This window comes from Agrilus planipennis, unplaced genomic scaffold, assembly GCF_000699045.2.
Source record: "Agrilus planipennis isolate EAB-ADULT unplaced genomic scaffold, Apla_2.0 scaffold55, whole genome shotgun sequence".
Lineage (NCBI taxonomy): Eukaryota > Metazoa > Arthropoda > Insecta > Coleoptera > Buprestidae > Agrilus > Agrilus planipennis.
Window position 1 is genome coordinate 1032291 of NW_020438918.1, and position 16053 is coordinate 1048343.

At 33.8% G+C, this 16053-nt stretch overlaps 1 protein-coding gene across 2 annotated transcripts in view; it reads left to right on the top strand.

The window, feature by feature from the left end:
* Window positions 1-9722: 9722 nt before the first annotated feature.
* LOC108736906 overlaps window positions 9723-16053 on the top strand; it is a 33371-nt gene continuing 27040 nt past the window's right edge. For both annotated transcript variants that reach the window (XM_018469517.2, XM_018469516.2), the window contains exon 1: window positions 9723-13777. In XM_018469517.2, the coding sequence (XP_018325019.1) occupies window positions 12101-13777 (1677 nt within the window). In that variant the 5' untranslated portion in view covers window positions 9723-12100. The remainder of the gene's footprint in view (window positions 13778-16053) is intronic.

The window sequence follows — 16053 nt, forward strand, 5'->3', positions numbered from 1 at the left end:
CAGTGCCGGTTTTACCATTACCAGCGCCCTGGGCGAGATTTCTACGGCGCCCTCCAACTACAATTCAAACCCATAGGAAAAAAGGGAAAGCATATAATGAAATAACCATTTATTAAAACAAATAATTATTTATTATAAAAAATAACCATTTATTAGAAACAAACTAATAAAATTTTACTTTTCTGGCCTTTCTATCAGCAAACTCTTTTATAAGGTTATCAAAGTCTATGTTTTCAGCAATTTCGTTTTCAATTGACAAAGTTGCTAAGTTTGTCAATCTAGATTGAGATATTGTTGATCGAAGATAGGTTTTTATCAGCTTCAGCTTTGAAAAACTCCGCTCCCCGCTAGCAACCGTTACAGGTATAGTCAGTAATATTCGCAATGCTATCCATACATTTGGATACAGTTCTTGTAAGTAGCGATCTTTGATGAAATTTAAAACAAAAATAGGTGTAACCACATTTTGATCGGGCAAAAAGGAGATAGACAATGTGTTTTTCTTTGATTGGGGATTCCCTGTAAAATAAACTCCGATCGAACGGATTACGTTCCGTTCAAGTGTTGCCAACATAAAAAAAATCCGCTTAATTTAGGGCTTCCGTCCGCTTAATTTTGAGAATGAGGTGGAGGGCGCCTGCGGCGCCCCTTTTGTCCGGCGCCCTGGGCAATCGCCCAACCGCGCCCTACCCTAACACCGCTACTGATTGTGAAACATGCATTAGCTTAATGGTGCGAGAAAAGTACATAACCGGCGATCATAAGATATTATAATCAATGGGCAATCAGTATCGGTTGCCTTTTATTAGCCGTTACGTATTAATAGATAACACAAAACGTTCCCAAACTCCCAGTTATATGCTCATTTAGTATGGGAATTGTATATGTGTACGTATACTGTAGTACTTAATCCCAAAATACAATAGCAAGATTCATTCATTCGGAAATGAATGTGCCACTAAAAATTATATTCGATAGATTGGTATTGTGTATGAAAATGTTCCATTTGCAGTACCACAACTTCAATATACCCACATCAATCTGTTTTGTGCAACAAAAGTAGTTTAAAATTAATAATAATCAATCTCCCTTCTTCGACAGATAAAATTGAGTGGCGTACTTAGTTGGTTAATATACAAATGCCTTTTGTTTTTAATTTAATTAAAGTAAATCAAATTACTGATTTATAAAAAAGTGGTGTTAGTTATTATAAAGATCATTTATTTTTTAAAGAAACTACCTTAGATTACCAGTCAGTTGTCGTTAGTGATTCCCTCCCGAGGATTCAACACTATCCTGGATGTTCGGAAGGAATTCAAGGTACTATTGGATGGGTTTATCTTATATCAGTTGTTATCGTATTTTACAAGTATTCAGCTGTTTTTGAATTAGTTTTGATGTATTGTGCATAGGTAGGATGATGCTTTTATTTTCAATTCTATAAAATTAATTTAAGTCAATAAGATATAGGCGAGATAGGTTGGTAGGACACCTTCTCAGGCATGAAGGTCTAGTCAGACGTATTAGAGGCAGAAACGGGAATTAGAAGGGGTAGAGGGAGACCTAGATTAGATTACTGTGTTCGCAAATAGTTAAGGATGTGGGTTGTTCTTGTTTTAGAGAAATGCGAAGATTAGCTCAGGATAGGAAAGAGTGGAGGTACGTGTCCAACCAGTCTGACGACCTTATGATAATGAAAATTAATTTTAGTATTAACCTTCTTCATCGTAGGATCGTTAGTCCTAAGAGTCGGACAGGTTCCTCCACTGTTCCCTATCCCGAGGTAATATTCTAAATTTGCTAATATCTACCTGAAATTATATGGTCATTTATCCATAATGAAAACGACATAATGTTCACAATAAAGCTTAGTAAAACTGAGTAAAGACAGAAAACGAAATAAAATACGGAAAATATGGTTTGCAAAACCCATTTTCCGTTAACTTAATACATATGTTTCGGTGATACCAGTAGTTTTGATGGTAAGGTTTAACGTATTTATGAACCTGTTTCATCCATCACATCATTTGATTTATTGCTTGCAGAATCAATTTAATTTTTAAATCACAAGTGCTAGTTATCGATGCTGACTTAATGGGATCTTACTTTCTCAATTTTTACACCTGTTAGTCATCTGTTTGCTGTTTCTTTGAATGCATACATTTCTGTTGCTTTTGTTTGCTAAATTAGGAATCACAGCAAGCGCTTGTGGAGGCGAATATATATATTATGGTAAATAAAAATGAAAGTTTTACTTTGTATGTATTAATAACGTGTGGTTATTCTCCTATAATCACGTTCTAATAAAACAGGTTCTTATTACTTACCTTTTTAATGAATAATGAAAAAACAGATAGTCGTTATAATGATAATATAACAAAAGGTATCATGGTAGGCGAGTATTATTGAAAAGGCTACTGAAGGGTGAAGAGGTTCTAGGGCAGTACTTGCCAATTGCCCTGGGCGCTGAAAATGAATGTACAATGAATGTATTTGTTTTGTACTCCTTTGGTAACCATCCCCATATTTCCGCTTCATACAGCACTACTAGGGTTTATACAAAAACCGACATTTTATAAAACCGGTTTTCGAATAGTAATTTTTCCAGAAAACCTGTTTTAACCGGTTTCGAATTTTTATAAAAAAATTTTTTGCTCGAATATTCTGTAATTCGAACAAAAAATTTTAACAGAAAATTTAGAGTGATTAAAAGCAGTTTTTGACTGAAATTATTTACTGAACACTGAATTTATGAACTGTACATAAAGAAACCAGAAGACAAACTGATATAAAATCTAAATTAATTCATCCAATAGACAAAACACACCAAACCGCTTGCNTTAGTTTATTCACAAAATTCCCCGAAATAGAAAATACCCTCTCACTTGCGACCGAACTAGGCTTAATCGTTTTTAAAGCCTCATATAATAATCCTAAATTTTTTGTCCTTTTATTTGTGGCTTCTAGGGCCAAAAACTCTTTTCTTAGAGTTTGAGTAGAGGAAGTCACTTCTTCCGGTTCCTTTAAATAAAAACTATCAAACTGATATAAAATCTACATTAATTCATCCAATAGACAAAACACACCGTTTATATCGGTCCGATATGATTCCAAGAACCAAACCGCTTGCAACAGTGTTTTCATCAATCTGGTACATTTGGCTACATTTGTCATTTTCATTCTTTTTTAAGTGTTATTCATACATTTATAACCGATATTTTCTACTAAAAAAACCGGTTTTCGAATTTTATAATTTTCTCCAAAAAAACGGTTTTTAAAACCGACCAACCCTAGTTTCTACCAGTACTTCAAATAAATAATTTTCTTTTCCCAATTTTCCTTAAAATCCCTTATCAAAGGTGTTCCATACTTTCCCTAAGACTGCAGTTGCTTTTTTTTTTAAGTTTCTTATTTGCTCTTCGTTTCCGTTATTCTAATGTATCAAGTAGCCTAGGTGGTTGTGCATTTTTATTTCTTCTCCCTCCCATGTAAATATTAATCTTTTTCGTTCTTTCACCACCTTTTCTGTCTCTTATTATCTTCTAAGCCTCTTTCTGCGATGTATCTTCCCATTTTTCTCGTCATTTCTGTCATCCCCTCTTTATTGTTTGCCATAAGTACTAAATCATCCGCTTAAGATACTTTCGTCTTTCCCATGATTACTTCTCCCTTGTGAATTTTCCTCATTCAATTTTCTAAATCCGCAAAAGCCAGTTTGAAGAAAGCCGTACTCAAGTTGTACTCAAATATGTTGCTTCATATATTTCTTCTATTCTTTTCCTTAAATTCATATTTATTCTTTTTCTTCCATTATACTCCATATTTTCTTTCTATTTATCCTGTCAAAAGCTCCCTTTATGTCAGCAAAGAATAGGAATATTTCTCCTTTTTCTTTCTTTCTTTCTTTCTTCCTCAATGACCGTCTTTACTGTGTACAATTCCCAGAATTTTTTGCTGGTTTTATCCTTTCTAGCCTCCTACCATTTTCTTGTTTCTTTTTCTTCCTTCTTTCTTTCATTTATATTTTTTAGCTTCCTCTTTTGTTGCACTTTGTTTCTTGCTTCATTTCATGGCACTCGTTGTCCCACCATTTTTGTTTTTTGGGTCGTTGGGCTTTATTTTCTTTATTGTCATACCATTTTTTATTTTTATTCTCAAATCTTTTCTTGTTTTTGATTGATCGTCTGTTTGGAAGTGCATCTTGGCACAGGATTTGCAACCAACCCTTATTATTTTATGTTACGATTGTATTTTAACATTACGATAATAATAAATAATTCTTAGCACATTATAATAATAGGTTGCGTTGTTGATGTTTAAATGAATAGATATCGATAGATATTCTTGTATTACAAAGGGTATATAAACCTATTGAGTAATTCGACGTAAGGCGTAGGCACATACACAATTGGAATAAATATTTATTACAATGTTTTCAATGATTAACATTATTACATTCATAACGAGTGTATCTTGGTTTGTGTGTAAATGCATCTTCCTACAACTACTGTTATAACACCAAATCAAAGAAGGTGTTACGCATCTCTGAACTGTTTACATTGCTTGACCTGGATGCTCAAAGCTGCGGTTCTCTTTTTAGATAGTGATTTGCACAGCAACACTAGGTATCCACAAATAATTGTACAAATAAACCGTTTAAATGTGTTAAATGATACAGATCTAGGTATCGAGTACATCCACACTAATTACAGTAGTAGTTTAAGTTAAGGGATGCAAAAAGCACGTTGCCTTTATTATTTGAAAAGATCAGGATTGATGATAATGCCTTCTTAAACACTGTATTTCGGTCATCTAAAATGCTTTTCTGTATGTGAAGTAGATAATAAAAAATAGTAAAGGTAGTACGGTGACCTGTCAATCAAAAATTTAATTAGAAACGAGCAATTGATTGTAGAATGAGAATCAGCATTTCTTGTAGCCAGCTCGTCCTGCTAGGTATGGCTTTTAATTTTCCTTTTTGGTTTACTTTGAACAGTTGACGATGCGGACCTAAATCATATTACTTGTTGTGTAAAGGGTAGAATTTAGACCTTGGCAGCTTGGTATTGAATAACTCATTGTGTTGGACCCTTTTGTTACTTTCAAACAGGGAATGATATATATTGCGCTCGGTAAAAACGATATAGAGCGTAAATAAAATTGAAAATGAAATGGACAATACTCTTTATATTATAATTAATTTAATTAATTTTTGTGGAGGACTCAGTCGAGCTAACATTTGCAAATTTTCTACAATACAAAAAACTTTGTGGTTCTTTTCATTTAAATTAACCAACGACGATTGGTAATTAATTTGAATTACAGTATCGATACCGCCACCTGATTGAATTTGTAATTATGTCGGTACTTTCTCTTTTGTTCTTGAAACAATTATAAGGTTCGCTGATTTTGATACAATTAAGAGGCTTGTAAAAATAAAAAAATATTTTATACCACTGCGGTTTTATGGCCTAACAAAATTCACGCTCTTTCTCATAACAATAAATTTGGAGTTGTTAAACTTATTTCAAGGGCAATATTCTAAACACCATCATCATAAGGTCGTCAGACCTAAGACTGGTTGGACACGCTCCTCCACTCTTTCCTATCCTGAGCTAATCTTCGCATTTCCTTAAAACTAGAACATCCCACATCCTTAACTATTTGCGAACAGTAATCCAAACTAGGTCTACCTCTACTCCTTTTAACTTCAGTTTCTGCCTTTAATATGCCTAAGAAAGTGTCCTACCAATCTATCTCGCTTATTTTTTATTTACTTCTATAGAGTCCTCCCGTAGGAAAAATTTCCATTCTATTTCCATTAAAAAATGCCATTTAATTACCACTGACTATAATTATTGGTAATAAATGGAGAATTGCCAATGGGATGAATGGAATTTCCACTAGAATTCTCGAACTTGATGGGACTTCCCTTGCGTTCCATAGGAACTTCCATTCCTGAACCCAATGGAAATCCTAGTGTCAATTCTTTATTTTTTACTTTTAATTATTGCTAGGGGTAATTAAATGAAATTCTTTTTAATCAAGGTAAAATATGAGGAAAATATTAATTACATGACATTTATTATTCCAAATAATGTCTTGTTTATTAATTTTACAACTTGCTGTGACAATCAGCACGTTTCTCTCCATTTCTTTAATAAATTTTAATCATCTCAGACCAGATCTTCTCCATTTTTAGGTACCAATTGTTTTTCCATTTAATGGTTTTAAATAGAATTTATAAATTTTGCATTGGTTCCCATTGAAAATCAATGGAAATTTTTCTTATGTAAATATTAATGGAATTATTGTAAATGGAAACAATTATTTTTCCAATGGAATTTACAAATTTTCCATTGATTCCCATTGAAGTTCAATGGAAACTTTTCCTACGGGCTCTGTTCTCCTTTTCTTTCTAATCCACGGTATCCTCATTATTCGCCGATAACACCACATTTCGAACGCTTCTAAACTTTTCTTTTCCGTCGCGCCCACTGTCCATATTTCGCACCCCTACATTGTCGCTATCCTCTGCTTTATATCCCTACTACTCCTTCCGTTCTAAACATCAACCATTTGACATTTATGTGAAGAAAACTATCGATATATATAGACTATCTACACTTAGGTAGATTGTGATTGAGATTTTAAACTTGAAGTTGACTGTGTAATTCGTAATTCGATGTATCGGATAGTGATTTTACCGGAAAATCGAGTATCAGACAAAACCACTACAGTTAGAAGCTCATGTTATCATTCGGACAGGCTTTTCATTAAATGTCTTACGTTAATTTAGCCGCTGCTAATTTTTTTCTCTCTTGGTCTGCTCCAGTTTCTAAAACTAGTCGCGATCCATTTTCGCTAATTTACACGTAGGTCGGTGTCTTGTAACTTTTTACTTTGCTCAACACTCTAAAGGATAATGATGGCGTCGGCGTCGTACACACGTATTATCTCCGTTATAATAATTGCTACAACGTTTTTGTGTTGGTCAACTTGTTTGTTGAGGGCAATAAAAAGTACACGTATTGTTGTTGTTCCGGCAAACGGAACTGATGTTATGGTTATGGCAGTCGCAATTCTCTCGTGTATGTAATTAGCCCTCCAAGTATGTCATGCCGAACAGGTACGTTTACTTATACAAGTATCAGATTTTTCATGTAAAGTATACAAACCCAAAGTGTGGGTTACATATTCGTAAATATTGAAAAAATCTATCCATCTGTAACTTTAAAATAGTGTTTCCGTAGATCTGAAGAGATACATTTATTACCGTGTACAGTAGAACCTCGATTAGATAAAGACCAATCATCATCATCATCATCATAGGGTCGTAAGTCCTGAGACTGGTTGGACATGTACCTCCACTCTTTCCTATCCTGAGCTAAACTTCGCATTTCCCTAAAACTAGAACAGCCTACATACTTAACTATTTGCGAACAGTAATCTATACTAGGTTTACCTCTACCCCTCCTAACTCCTGTTTCTGCCTCTAATATGTCTCATGCCTGAGAAGGTGTCCTACCAACCTATCTCGCCTATCTTTTACTGACTTCCATCTGTTCTCCTATTCTTTCTAATAAAGACCAAGAGAAACGTAATTAAGTCATTAAGGTTTTTACTTACTAAGGGTTTAAGTTTAAGCTTTAAAATTATGGATTTCCAGCTTTTTCCTTTAGTATAAATCCACTAACACTAATGTTTTTACATATTTCTACACTGTCTAAACCATGTAAACAAACATTCTTTTTAAATTAGGAAATTCAGCAATTCTTCGTTTTTTTACATAGAAGACTTTCTCCCGATTCAAACCACTTTTCACTGCTTACTGACGTGCGATGCCCAAATTATTCGTTTAAATTATAGAGGGTTTTTATTTTAAGTTAATAGAGGTTTTGGACTCCGAGGGTAAGTTAACACAAAATTTTATGAATTCATAGAGGTTATTTACGTTATCAAGGTTTAAGTTATCAAGGTTCTACTGTATTACAGATCTAAAGCCGTTGCTCACCTGTTTTGGTTCGATTTTCGGTCGACACAATGGTTTTTTTGATCAAAAAAATTAGCTTTTTAACGGGTATTCTCCGGTTATACTGAAGCCTAAACCACTGTAATAATGCTTGACCTATCTGTTGTTGAATTGATGCCCTGATACGTTTACAATTTAAAACATTGGTATTGAATGAGGGTTCTATCTTTTTTAACTTTTTTTATTGTGGATATTGTAGAATGAGACACCAAACCCCCTCGCGAGGGTCACATTTGACTTCTAAACGGTGTAAAATAAAACCTTTTTCTTCAATTTTCGCTTCACAGACCTCATTGTGTTGAGCTTCTAACTTTGTCAGAACAAGTGATAAACACTAACTGTGATTTACGCGCGTTAATAAGGATAGCGTTAGCACGTTGGTGCGTAGTTTTGTATGCAAAACACTGTGCGTCGTTCTAACCGGAAGAATTATCATTGAAATAGGTCGCTATAAGCAGATGGTTGCTTAAATGGCAGCCGTACTAAACGGATATGTTTTCCTACTACCTAACTATGCAACTTAACTTGACTTTACATTGTCGTCGCTAAAAAGGGTTGGCCGTTATAAACGAATTTACTTCCTTTAATTGATTCGTTTTCGTCAGAAAATTTAATAAAGCAGTTATAATAAGTGGGACAATATCTTCTACTTTAGATCTCGTTTATCGGTCACGACGAAGTAATTCCTGTCATCACCCACGTCTATTCGTTCCACCCATTATCGTATTTGCCGTATCAGTATAATAATAAGAGAGACAATTGTGCGCGTGACACATACCAGAGCACACCTGGATGGCACGCAGCCATATAAAACAGAAACAAAAAACGCGCATGATTAACTATCATAAACCGTCATTGTCGCTCTTATTACCAGACACATCGGCACCGTGACACCATTTCTCTTTGCCTTAATATAATTATGGTTGTACGTGGATGCATGTATGTATGGATGTAGGTTGATGAATAGCCGAAGACAATTAGCGCTTTTAGTACAGTAGCGGTTTTAAACTTGTGGCTTCTATGCATGGATTGTAGTCGGTCTCTTTTTAAATTTCGCGTCGGTGTTTGTGAAAATGAAGAGAAAGATATTTTAATAGATCTCAAAAAGAAAGTCGGCAACAATCATTCGATTGGAATTTTGAATGGTGCAGGGACGATCTCACCAGATTAGGTTTATTAGGATTACAAAAATTAATCAGGAACAGTAAAATCCTATTCGACAATCGAATAGGTATAGTAGAAGAAGTAGAAACATTTTAATGAAAAATGCTCTTGCTTGGGGTCAATTGTTTTTTTAAAATCTATCATAAAATCTTTTTTTTTTTATTTTTACCGTATCTAATAAATATAATTTTATAAAAAAATTCAAAGGAAAACTTGTAAAGTAAAGGTACAAACCTTGCATTCACATTTCGGATTACATCCCCAGGAGCATCGGATCCTTCCAGATGTTTGCTCATAATTATAAATAATAAATTCGTTCTATATATCTGCAAGGCTGTCAGTAGTCCCCTTTAGAAAAAGCCAATAAGAATACATAGTTTTCCCATTCAATACGTCGTAACGCATACGGAAAAATATTTATAAGAAATATTGGTCACTTTACGTAAGTCCATCAGTCACATATCTTATACACTTTGGATTATATCTAAAAAGGTTACGATTATTATTAAAGCAGCTTTTNGCAATAACTAATAAGTTTTTCACTTCATTATTAGATTCAGTTGACCTTTACTATAAAAAATACAATCACATGCATAATCAGGTTACATAACAAAAGTGCTTTTTATCGTACAAATTGAAGCATGACCTTGAACAAACAAGTACGTAACACCAGGTAAATAGCTACCTGTAAATCAACCTGTTGTGAAAATTGTACGTTTACTATACCATACGTCTTTGTTTTCGGCTTATCTTATAAATTAAATGAGTTTTTTTTGACAATTACATACTTTAAATTAAGTTTCTGTCATTCCCATTTCTTACTTTCTTTCTTGAACGTATTTGTAAAACATAAAACGTAATGTTTAGTTTACCTGGTGTTTGTGTAACATGTTTTAAACGTCATCGACGGCTGCTTATCTCTCATTGCATGTAGATATTTGGTTGAATGTCAAAACAGAATGTTAACATTAAACAGGACACTTCAGGAGGCATAAAAACTTGTAGGTTTATTTTGGTTTACCGGTGCGAAACCGTTTATGGGCTACTTGATTTTGTAACGAAAATACTTGAAGGCCTCTCTCCCCAAAATTCACTTCGTTTATTGAAAGTTGAGGAAATTTTGGTTTTTAAATATTGAATTCTTCTTATTTTGTAGTTATGGTTACTTTCAGCCATATTCACTTGAAATGGAGAAAAAATCATTCGAGCAAAAAATTTGTCATTTGTCTTTTAGTTTTCTTCCCATTGCTTTTACATTCACCTAAAAATTACCCTTATAGACGAATGTATAACTTCGAGTATTCAACTTAAATTATTCGTTGGTAATTTCCCATTTCTGAAAGAACTCCTCGGCTATGGGGATGACGCTTTATTATTAGGTTATTCTTCTAAAAATGTATATTACCTTCCTGATTTCATTCAACACAATTTCTTAAAACACTTTAGGTATATTATTGGTTCCAATGCGAAGTAAATGTTTATTAGTTTTGAGTCCTTGTTGCAACAAAAAGTTGTTTAGAACCATTAATCAGTTTATTAACAAATCCCCTAAATCCGCTTTGGTTTTTATTCTAAACCTAAAATGATCTCTTTTTGCGACTTGAATATGTTTGAGTTTTAATTAAAAGATTTATAGCGCCGTCCTAACAATTTGTCGCTGGTATAATTAATCTCTATTAAAAAGCAAATAATACGCTCGTTGTTACGGATTTTGTAAGATATTTAACCAAGGTAGGAAGTCAATTTGCATTTTTGCAGGTCAAACATTCTATTCTTCATAACAACAGCAGAAGGTTTTTTATTTTTGACTTTGTTGTATAAATGTTTTACTGGGTCTAAGAAAATCCAAAAAGTTTTAGTTCAATTAATTATTCTATTTACGAGTCGAGGCGCATTATCTAACTATGTTTTTTAAATCTCAGATGTAATGCAAATTGAACAGTATTTCTTAGTATAGATGATCAAATCAATAAATTCTTCCCGAAATCTCATCAAGCTCGTTAATGATCGTTTTGCATGTGAATTATAAACTTACTATGTAGAAGATACAGTTGCTTTTGAAACTGAATAACGTATTTTAATTAGAGCTTATCGTAAAATTTGAATTATTTTAGTAAAAGTACTGATTTGTTAACGAACTGCAAAAATGTAGACACTGAATGTCCTTTTCTTGGCATTTCGGTGATTTCTGTCTACTACTTTTCAGTTTAATCCAATCATATGTAAAGTAAAGTCCTAAAGTTCTCTAACTAGATTCTAAGTTTCATATCTTGTTAACTGTCACTAAAAATCGTCACAAAACGTTTAAACACCTGTCCTTTCAAATCAGACACTAATAGAATTCCACAACCACTGTCGTTGTTTTTATCGAATTGGTACCTTATTCATAAAAATTTTATAACTGATATTTTTATTCTCCCGTTGTACTTCGTATAGGTAATATAATTGATTAATGACTGTATTATATTCTCTAAACGTATGCGGTGAAACAATGAAGAATACATTTCCTTTTCCAATAATTAATCCTTTTTTTAATAGACGGTTATTGTTAGGATATTCTCATTTTCTTAACTGGTTTGGTAGTTTCTTCTGATAGCGCTTATATGTGTGATATTCTATTGTTGCGAGGCTAATAATCATCAATTTCCTTGCGAAAAGATCACTAACGGTAGTAAACAAATGACACCAATTGAGATGGATATATTATAATTATTTTATCATTGCAATTAAGTCGCGTGAATTTAAATGCCGATTCCGTTATTTGATCATTACTTAACCGCTTCTTTTTCATTTGCCGTCATTAGAAAGTATAAATAATATCTAGTTCATCGAGCATGAACTCATCATCGGGCTTGCCATAACGCACACAACAACAACAACAGCTGCAACTAATAACATAACGTGATGAAGAAGTTTTATAATAAAATCTCGAAGCCCCAGTGGCGAGTGTCCATAGCCAGCGTTACCAATCCGTCCTTCTTCAGACGGTCACCTTGCAGCAATAAAGAAGACGGTGGTGCTATGTCGGAAAAATCGTATTTGGAAGTCCCTAATAAGAAGAAGAACAGAAACTCTAGCGGTAGCTACGATCTTCAACAGGCTCAGCTGGAATTCGACCAAAACAATGCAATAATCGATAGTGTTGTGGTAGAACCGAATTTGAGCGAATCGGATTCTGAAGAAAATTACGAAGATGCACGCGGAAACTCCGATAAGATGAGCAGCGCAGACGAACTGGAGTCTTCTTTCTATGCGGATGCTATTTCGTCAACTCCAAACAAACTGGAAACGTCGAGCAGTTTACCACCAGCCAATGAGGAGTTTCACTACGACGTCCCTAAAATTAGTTTCTCATTTTTTGATGGTACAGAAAAGTCAACCGAAAAAGAAACGGCAGTCGAAGAACCGCCAGAATATGAAATCGTTACTGTCAGAACTGCAGTATGTAAACCTGCATTAGATGACACAGAAACAATACCGTTGTACTGTAACACAGAACAAGAAAATGAAATTCCTCGGGAAAAAGAATCCGGTCAACAATCTGGTGAAAATGGCATACAAGAAAACCCCATAGAGAAAGAACAGTTGTACGCACAAGTCAAGTTCCGGAACAAACACAGAAGTGAAATGAAAATCGTTTTGAAGGAAGGAGAAAACAAATCGCAACCGGATAACGAAGAATCTGTGATCGAGACAACTTTCGTCGACATGTATTTAACGAAAAGTTTAGAAGAATTCGATTGCGTGTCGCCCATGAAAAGCGGTAGCGATCCGAACATCTCCCACAGTCTGAACGACATCCCCGAAGAGGACGAGGAAAACATTTATAAAGTTCCCATAAACAATAAGAGATACCGTTTATCTCAATCATTAACTGATTTTAATTTAGAAGACGTGATAAATGCAGAAATCAAGACGTCTAATTCGGAAGATATAGAACACATATCTTGCAGTCAAATTTTGCTTGACGGATCGCAAGACGGTTCCGCTCAAAATTTAGAATATTGCAAAGCGAGAAGCAAGCTTCCGTTAAGATTGCGAAGGGCGACGTTCTTGAGGAAACCAAGGAACAAAGCCGCCGGTACGTGGTCTCATTTCAGAACGAAAGTGAGTAACCTTATGGCCGAACATGCTGCCAAACAAAAAATGGAAACTTTAACGCCTAATGGCGAAACCGACTCGCACGGGATAAATCTGGAAGAAATGTATAAAAACTCAAAGGATAAATGTAAAAAGGTACTTAAAAATACCGGGAAAATATTTAATAGTAAAGTGAGAAAAGATAACAGTAGCAGGGAACATGGTGATGGTGCGGCTTCGTCTGAGACCTCCTCGCAAATAATAAAAAACGATGCGTTCTTTGCGAAAGTGCGTTTAAAATCAACGGACATTGAATATAAATTTAACAATAACGGTGACAGTAACAATTATTGTGATAACACTAACGGTGTCGTGATCAACGATTGGACCTCAACAGTCGGGAAGAGTGCGATTGAAGATGCTGAAAAAGAAGAAAGAAACGGTGGATTGGACATGAGCACACTGAAGGCGCCATTCAAAAGGTCGAAATCTGTGCCTGAGGTAGGATTTTCAATTTTATGGGTTTTTGTTGCTATTAATTCCACAGTTTCCTTTACGCAATCCTGAACAAAAGAGCACAACATTCCATTTTTGAAATATAGTAGAATCCGCTTATAATGGCATCGAAGGGAAATGACAAACACGTCATACTAAGCAGGCGTCATACAAAGCATTAAACTTAGAAAATAACTTTCTACTTTGGTTAGTTATTTATTTTAATAGACAGAAAAACTACAAATTGTATATATTTATTAACAGTAAAAGAAAAAGAACGATGAGTTGTAATATCAATATACATAAGAAATGTCAGAAAAATGAGCGAAAATGTTATTATTACTCATTTGGGTTACTATAGCCGGATATGATTTCTTGAAAATCAGTCATAATAAACGATATGTCATCATAAACGATGTCATTATATCCAAACTCTCCTATAGAGAATTTAATATGAAAACCAAACTTAACACTGCAAGTACTTCATATTAAGCGATTCGTCAATATAGGCGGAGTCATAATAAACGAATTCCACTATACAAAATTACGAATACTGTCAAATGTACTTAATGTTTATTTTATTTTTTCAAAAACTTTTCATTAAAAAGATAGGTGCTGAGGCACCTTGTATAAAACGTATAAAATTGTTAAGTGGTGAATAATTAATTAATTAAAATAACTAGTGAATTGTAGACAAGTATTTTTTCTGATTGATTAATTGTTTATTGCTGTTAAAAAGCGTATTTATTAAACTATGATGAATTGAAGATAAATAAATTTTGCGTTCAACATTGGAGCAAAAATTGACAACTTGAATAAACAAAAAGGCTAATTTTAGTAAAACCTTTCGATTTCGAACATATATTTGGTCATATTGGCAGTTGTCCAAACAACTGTTACTTATCTCGAAATAGATTTTATTTTCTATAACTGATTTTCTATTGTGTGGCACCAACGCCCGTGTGTGCAAATTATAAAAAGCAAATCAAGTTTTAGTAAATGCATTTCCGATAGATTAACTCAATGATTCGTTGTCATTGAATGAATTGAATGCAATGTTTTTCTTCAATGAATGTTATTCACCTCGATGTGCATTTTTCTATCGGTAGATAAAACTGTTTCTACTGTTAACATACTAAAGCATGTCGTATCACAATAATATGATCTATTGAGCTTTTTCTTTACGTACAAAGTAAGTTACAAATTACAAGCAAAGCTTATTTCCGCATAGCGGAACCTAGGCCATTTACATGGGCAACTTGCATGGTTGTTCCGTAATGTCCGGTTTTACACGGAGTAAGTATACCTACGGTGCTAATAAAACTTGTAAAGGTACGTGGCAGTTCATGAACCCATTGGTTATTTAATGGGAAAACGACGATGAAACAGTTCATTGCAATTAATACGAATTGGCATTCTGATGTAATACGAGATGCTCCGAAAAACGTTCCAAACTTTGATTTTTACAGATTAACGACTGCGATCGATATTTATTAACGTAGTAAGTATATAATTGATAAATTTAAACAAGTTTTCAAAAAGAAAAAAATCTGCCAACTTCAAGTACTACTTGTTCAATTCGGATTTCAGTAGCGTGATAGAACTTGAAATTTTTCAAACCACTTGGTTCACTATTTATAGCATACTTTAGATTTTAATTGCAAACCACTGATTGCTACTACAGCTACAAAATATCTACTAGTATTAGGTATACAAAAATAAAACATACTAATTGTGAATTTCAACAGAGGTTTACTTGCTTATAATTTTATTTGTGGCATACATATTTCTTAAGAATTAGACGATCTATTCTGATCTAGGTAGTGCTAAAATCTAAACTTTGAACATGTTGAAATAATTTTTGTAGCATTAATTCAATGTTTAATAAGCTTCACTAATACATTTAAACATGTTCTTAGACGTATTAGAAGCAGAAACGGGAGTAAAGAGCAAAAGTGACTTTATGATTATTATTATAAAAAAGTTATAATTTGATTGATAACGAGCGAAACCCTCAACGAGCGGGTCAAATTATCACTTGACTAATTCTTTTATAAATGTGTATTGGATTTGGGCATGAATTATACTTCATTTACTTTCTCTAGCGATGTGTCTCTTCCAATGTCTTGGATGCGCGCTGGCAAAATCGTAGGTAGGGAGAAAAAAGCTCATTATACTCTCGACTCTTGTTCATTAAACATACTTTTTCATACAGTACCTGCCAAAAGTTTTGTTCAATCATGAATAGTAGTAGCCTTTAATATGTCGCGTTAAAGCCTTTA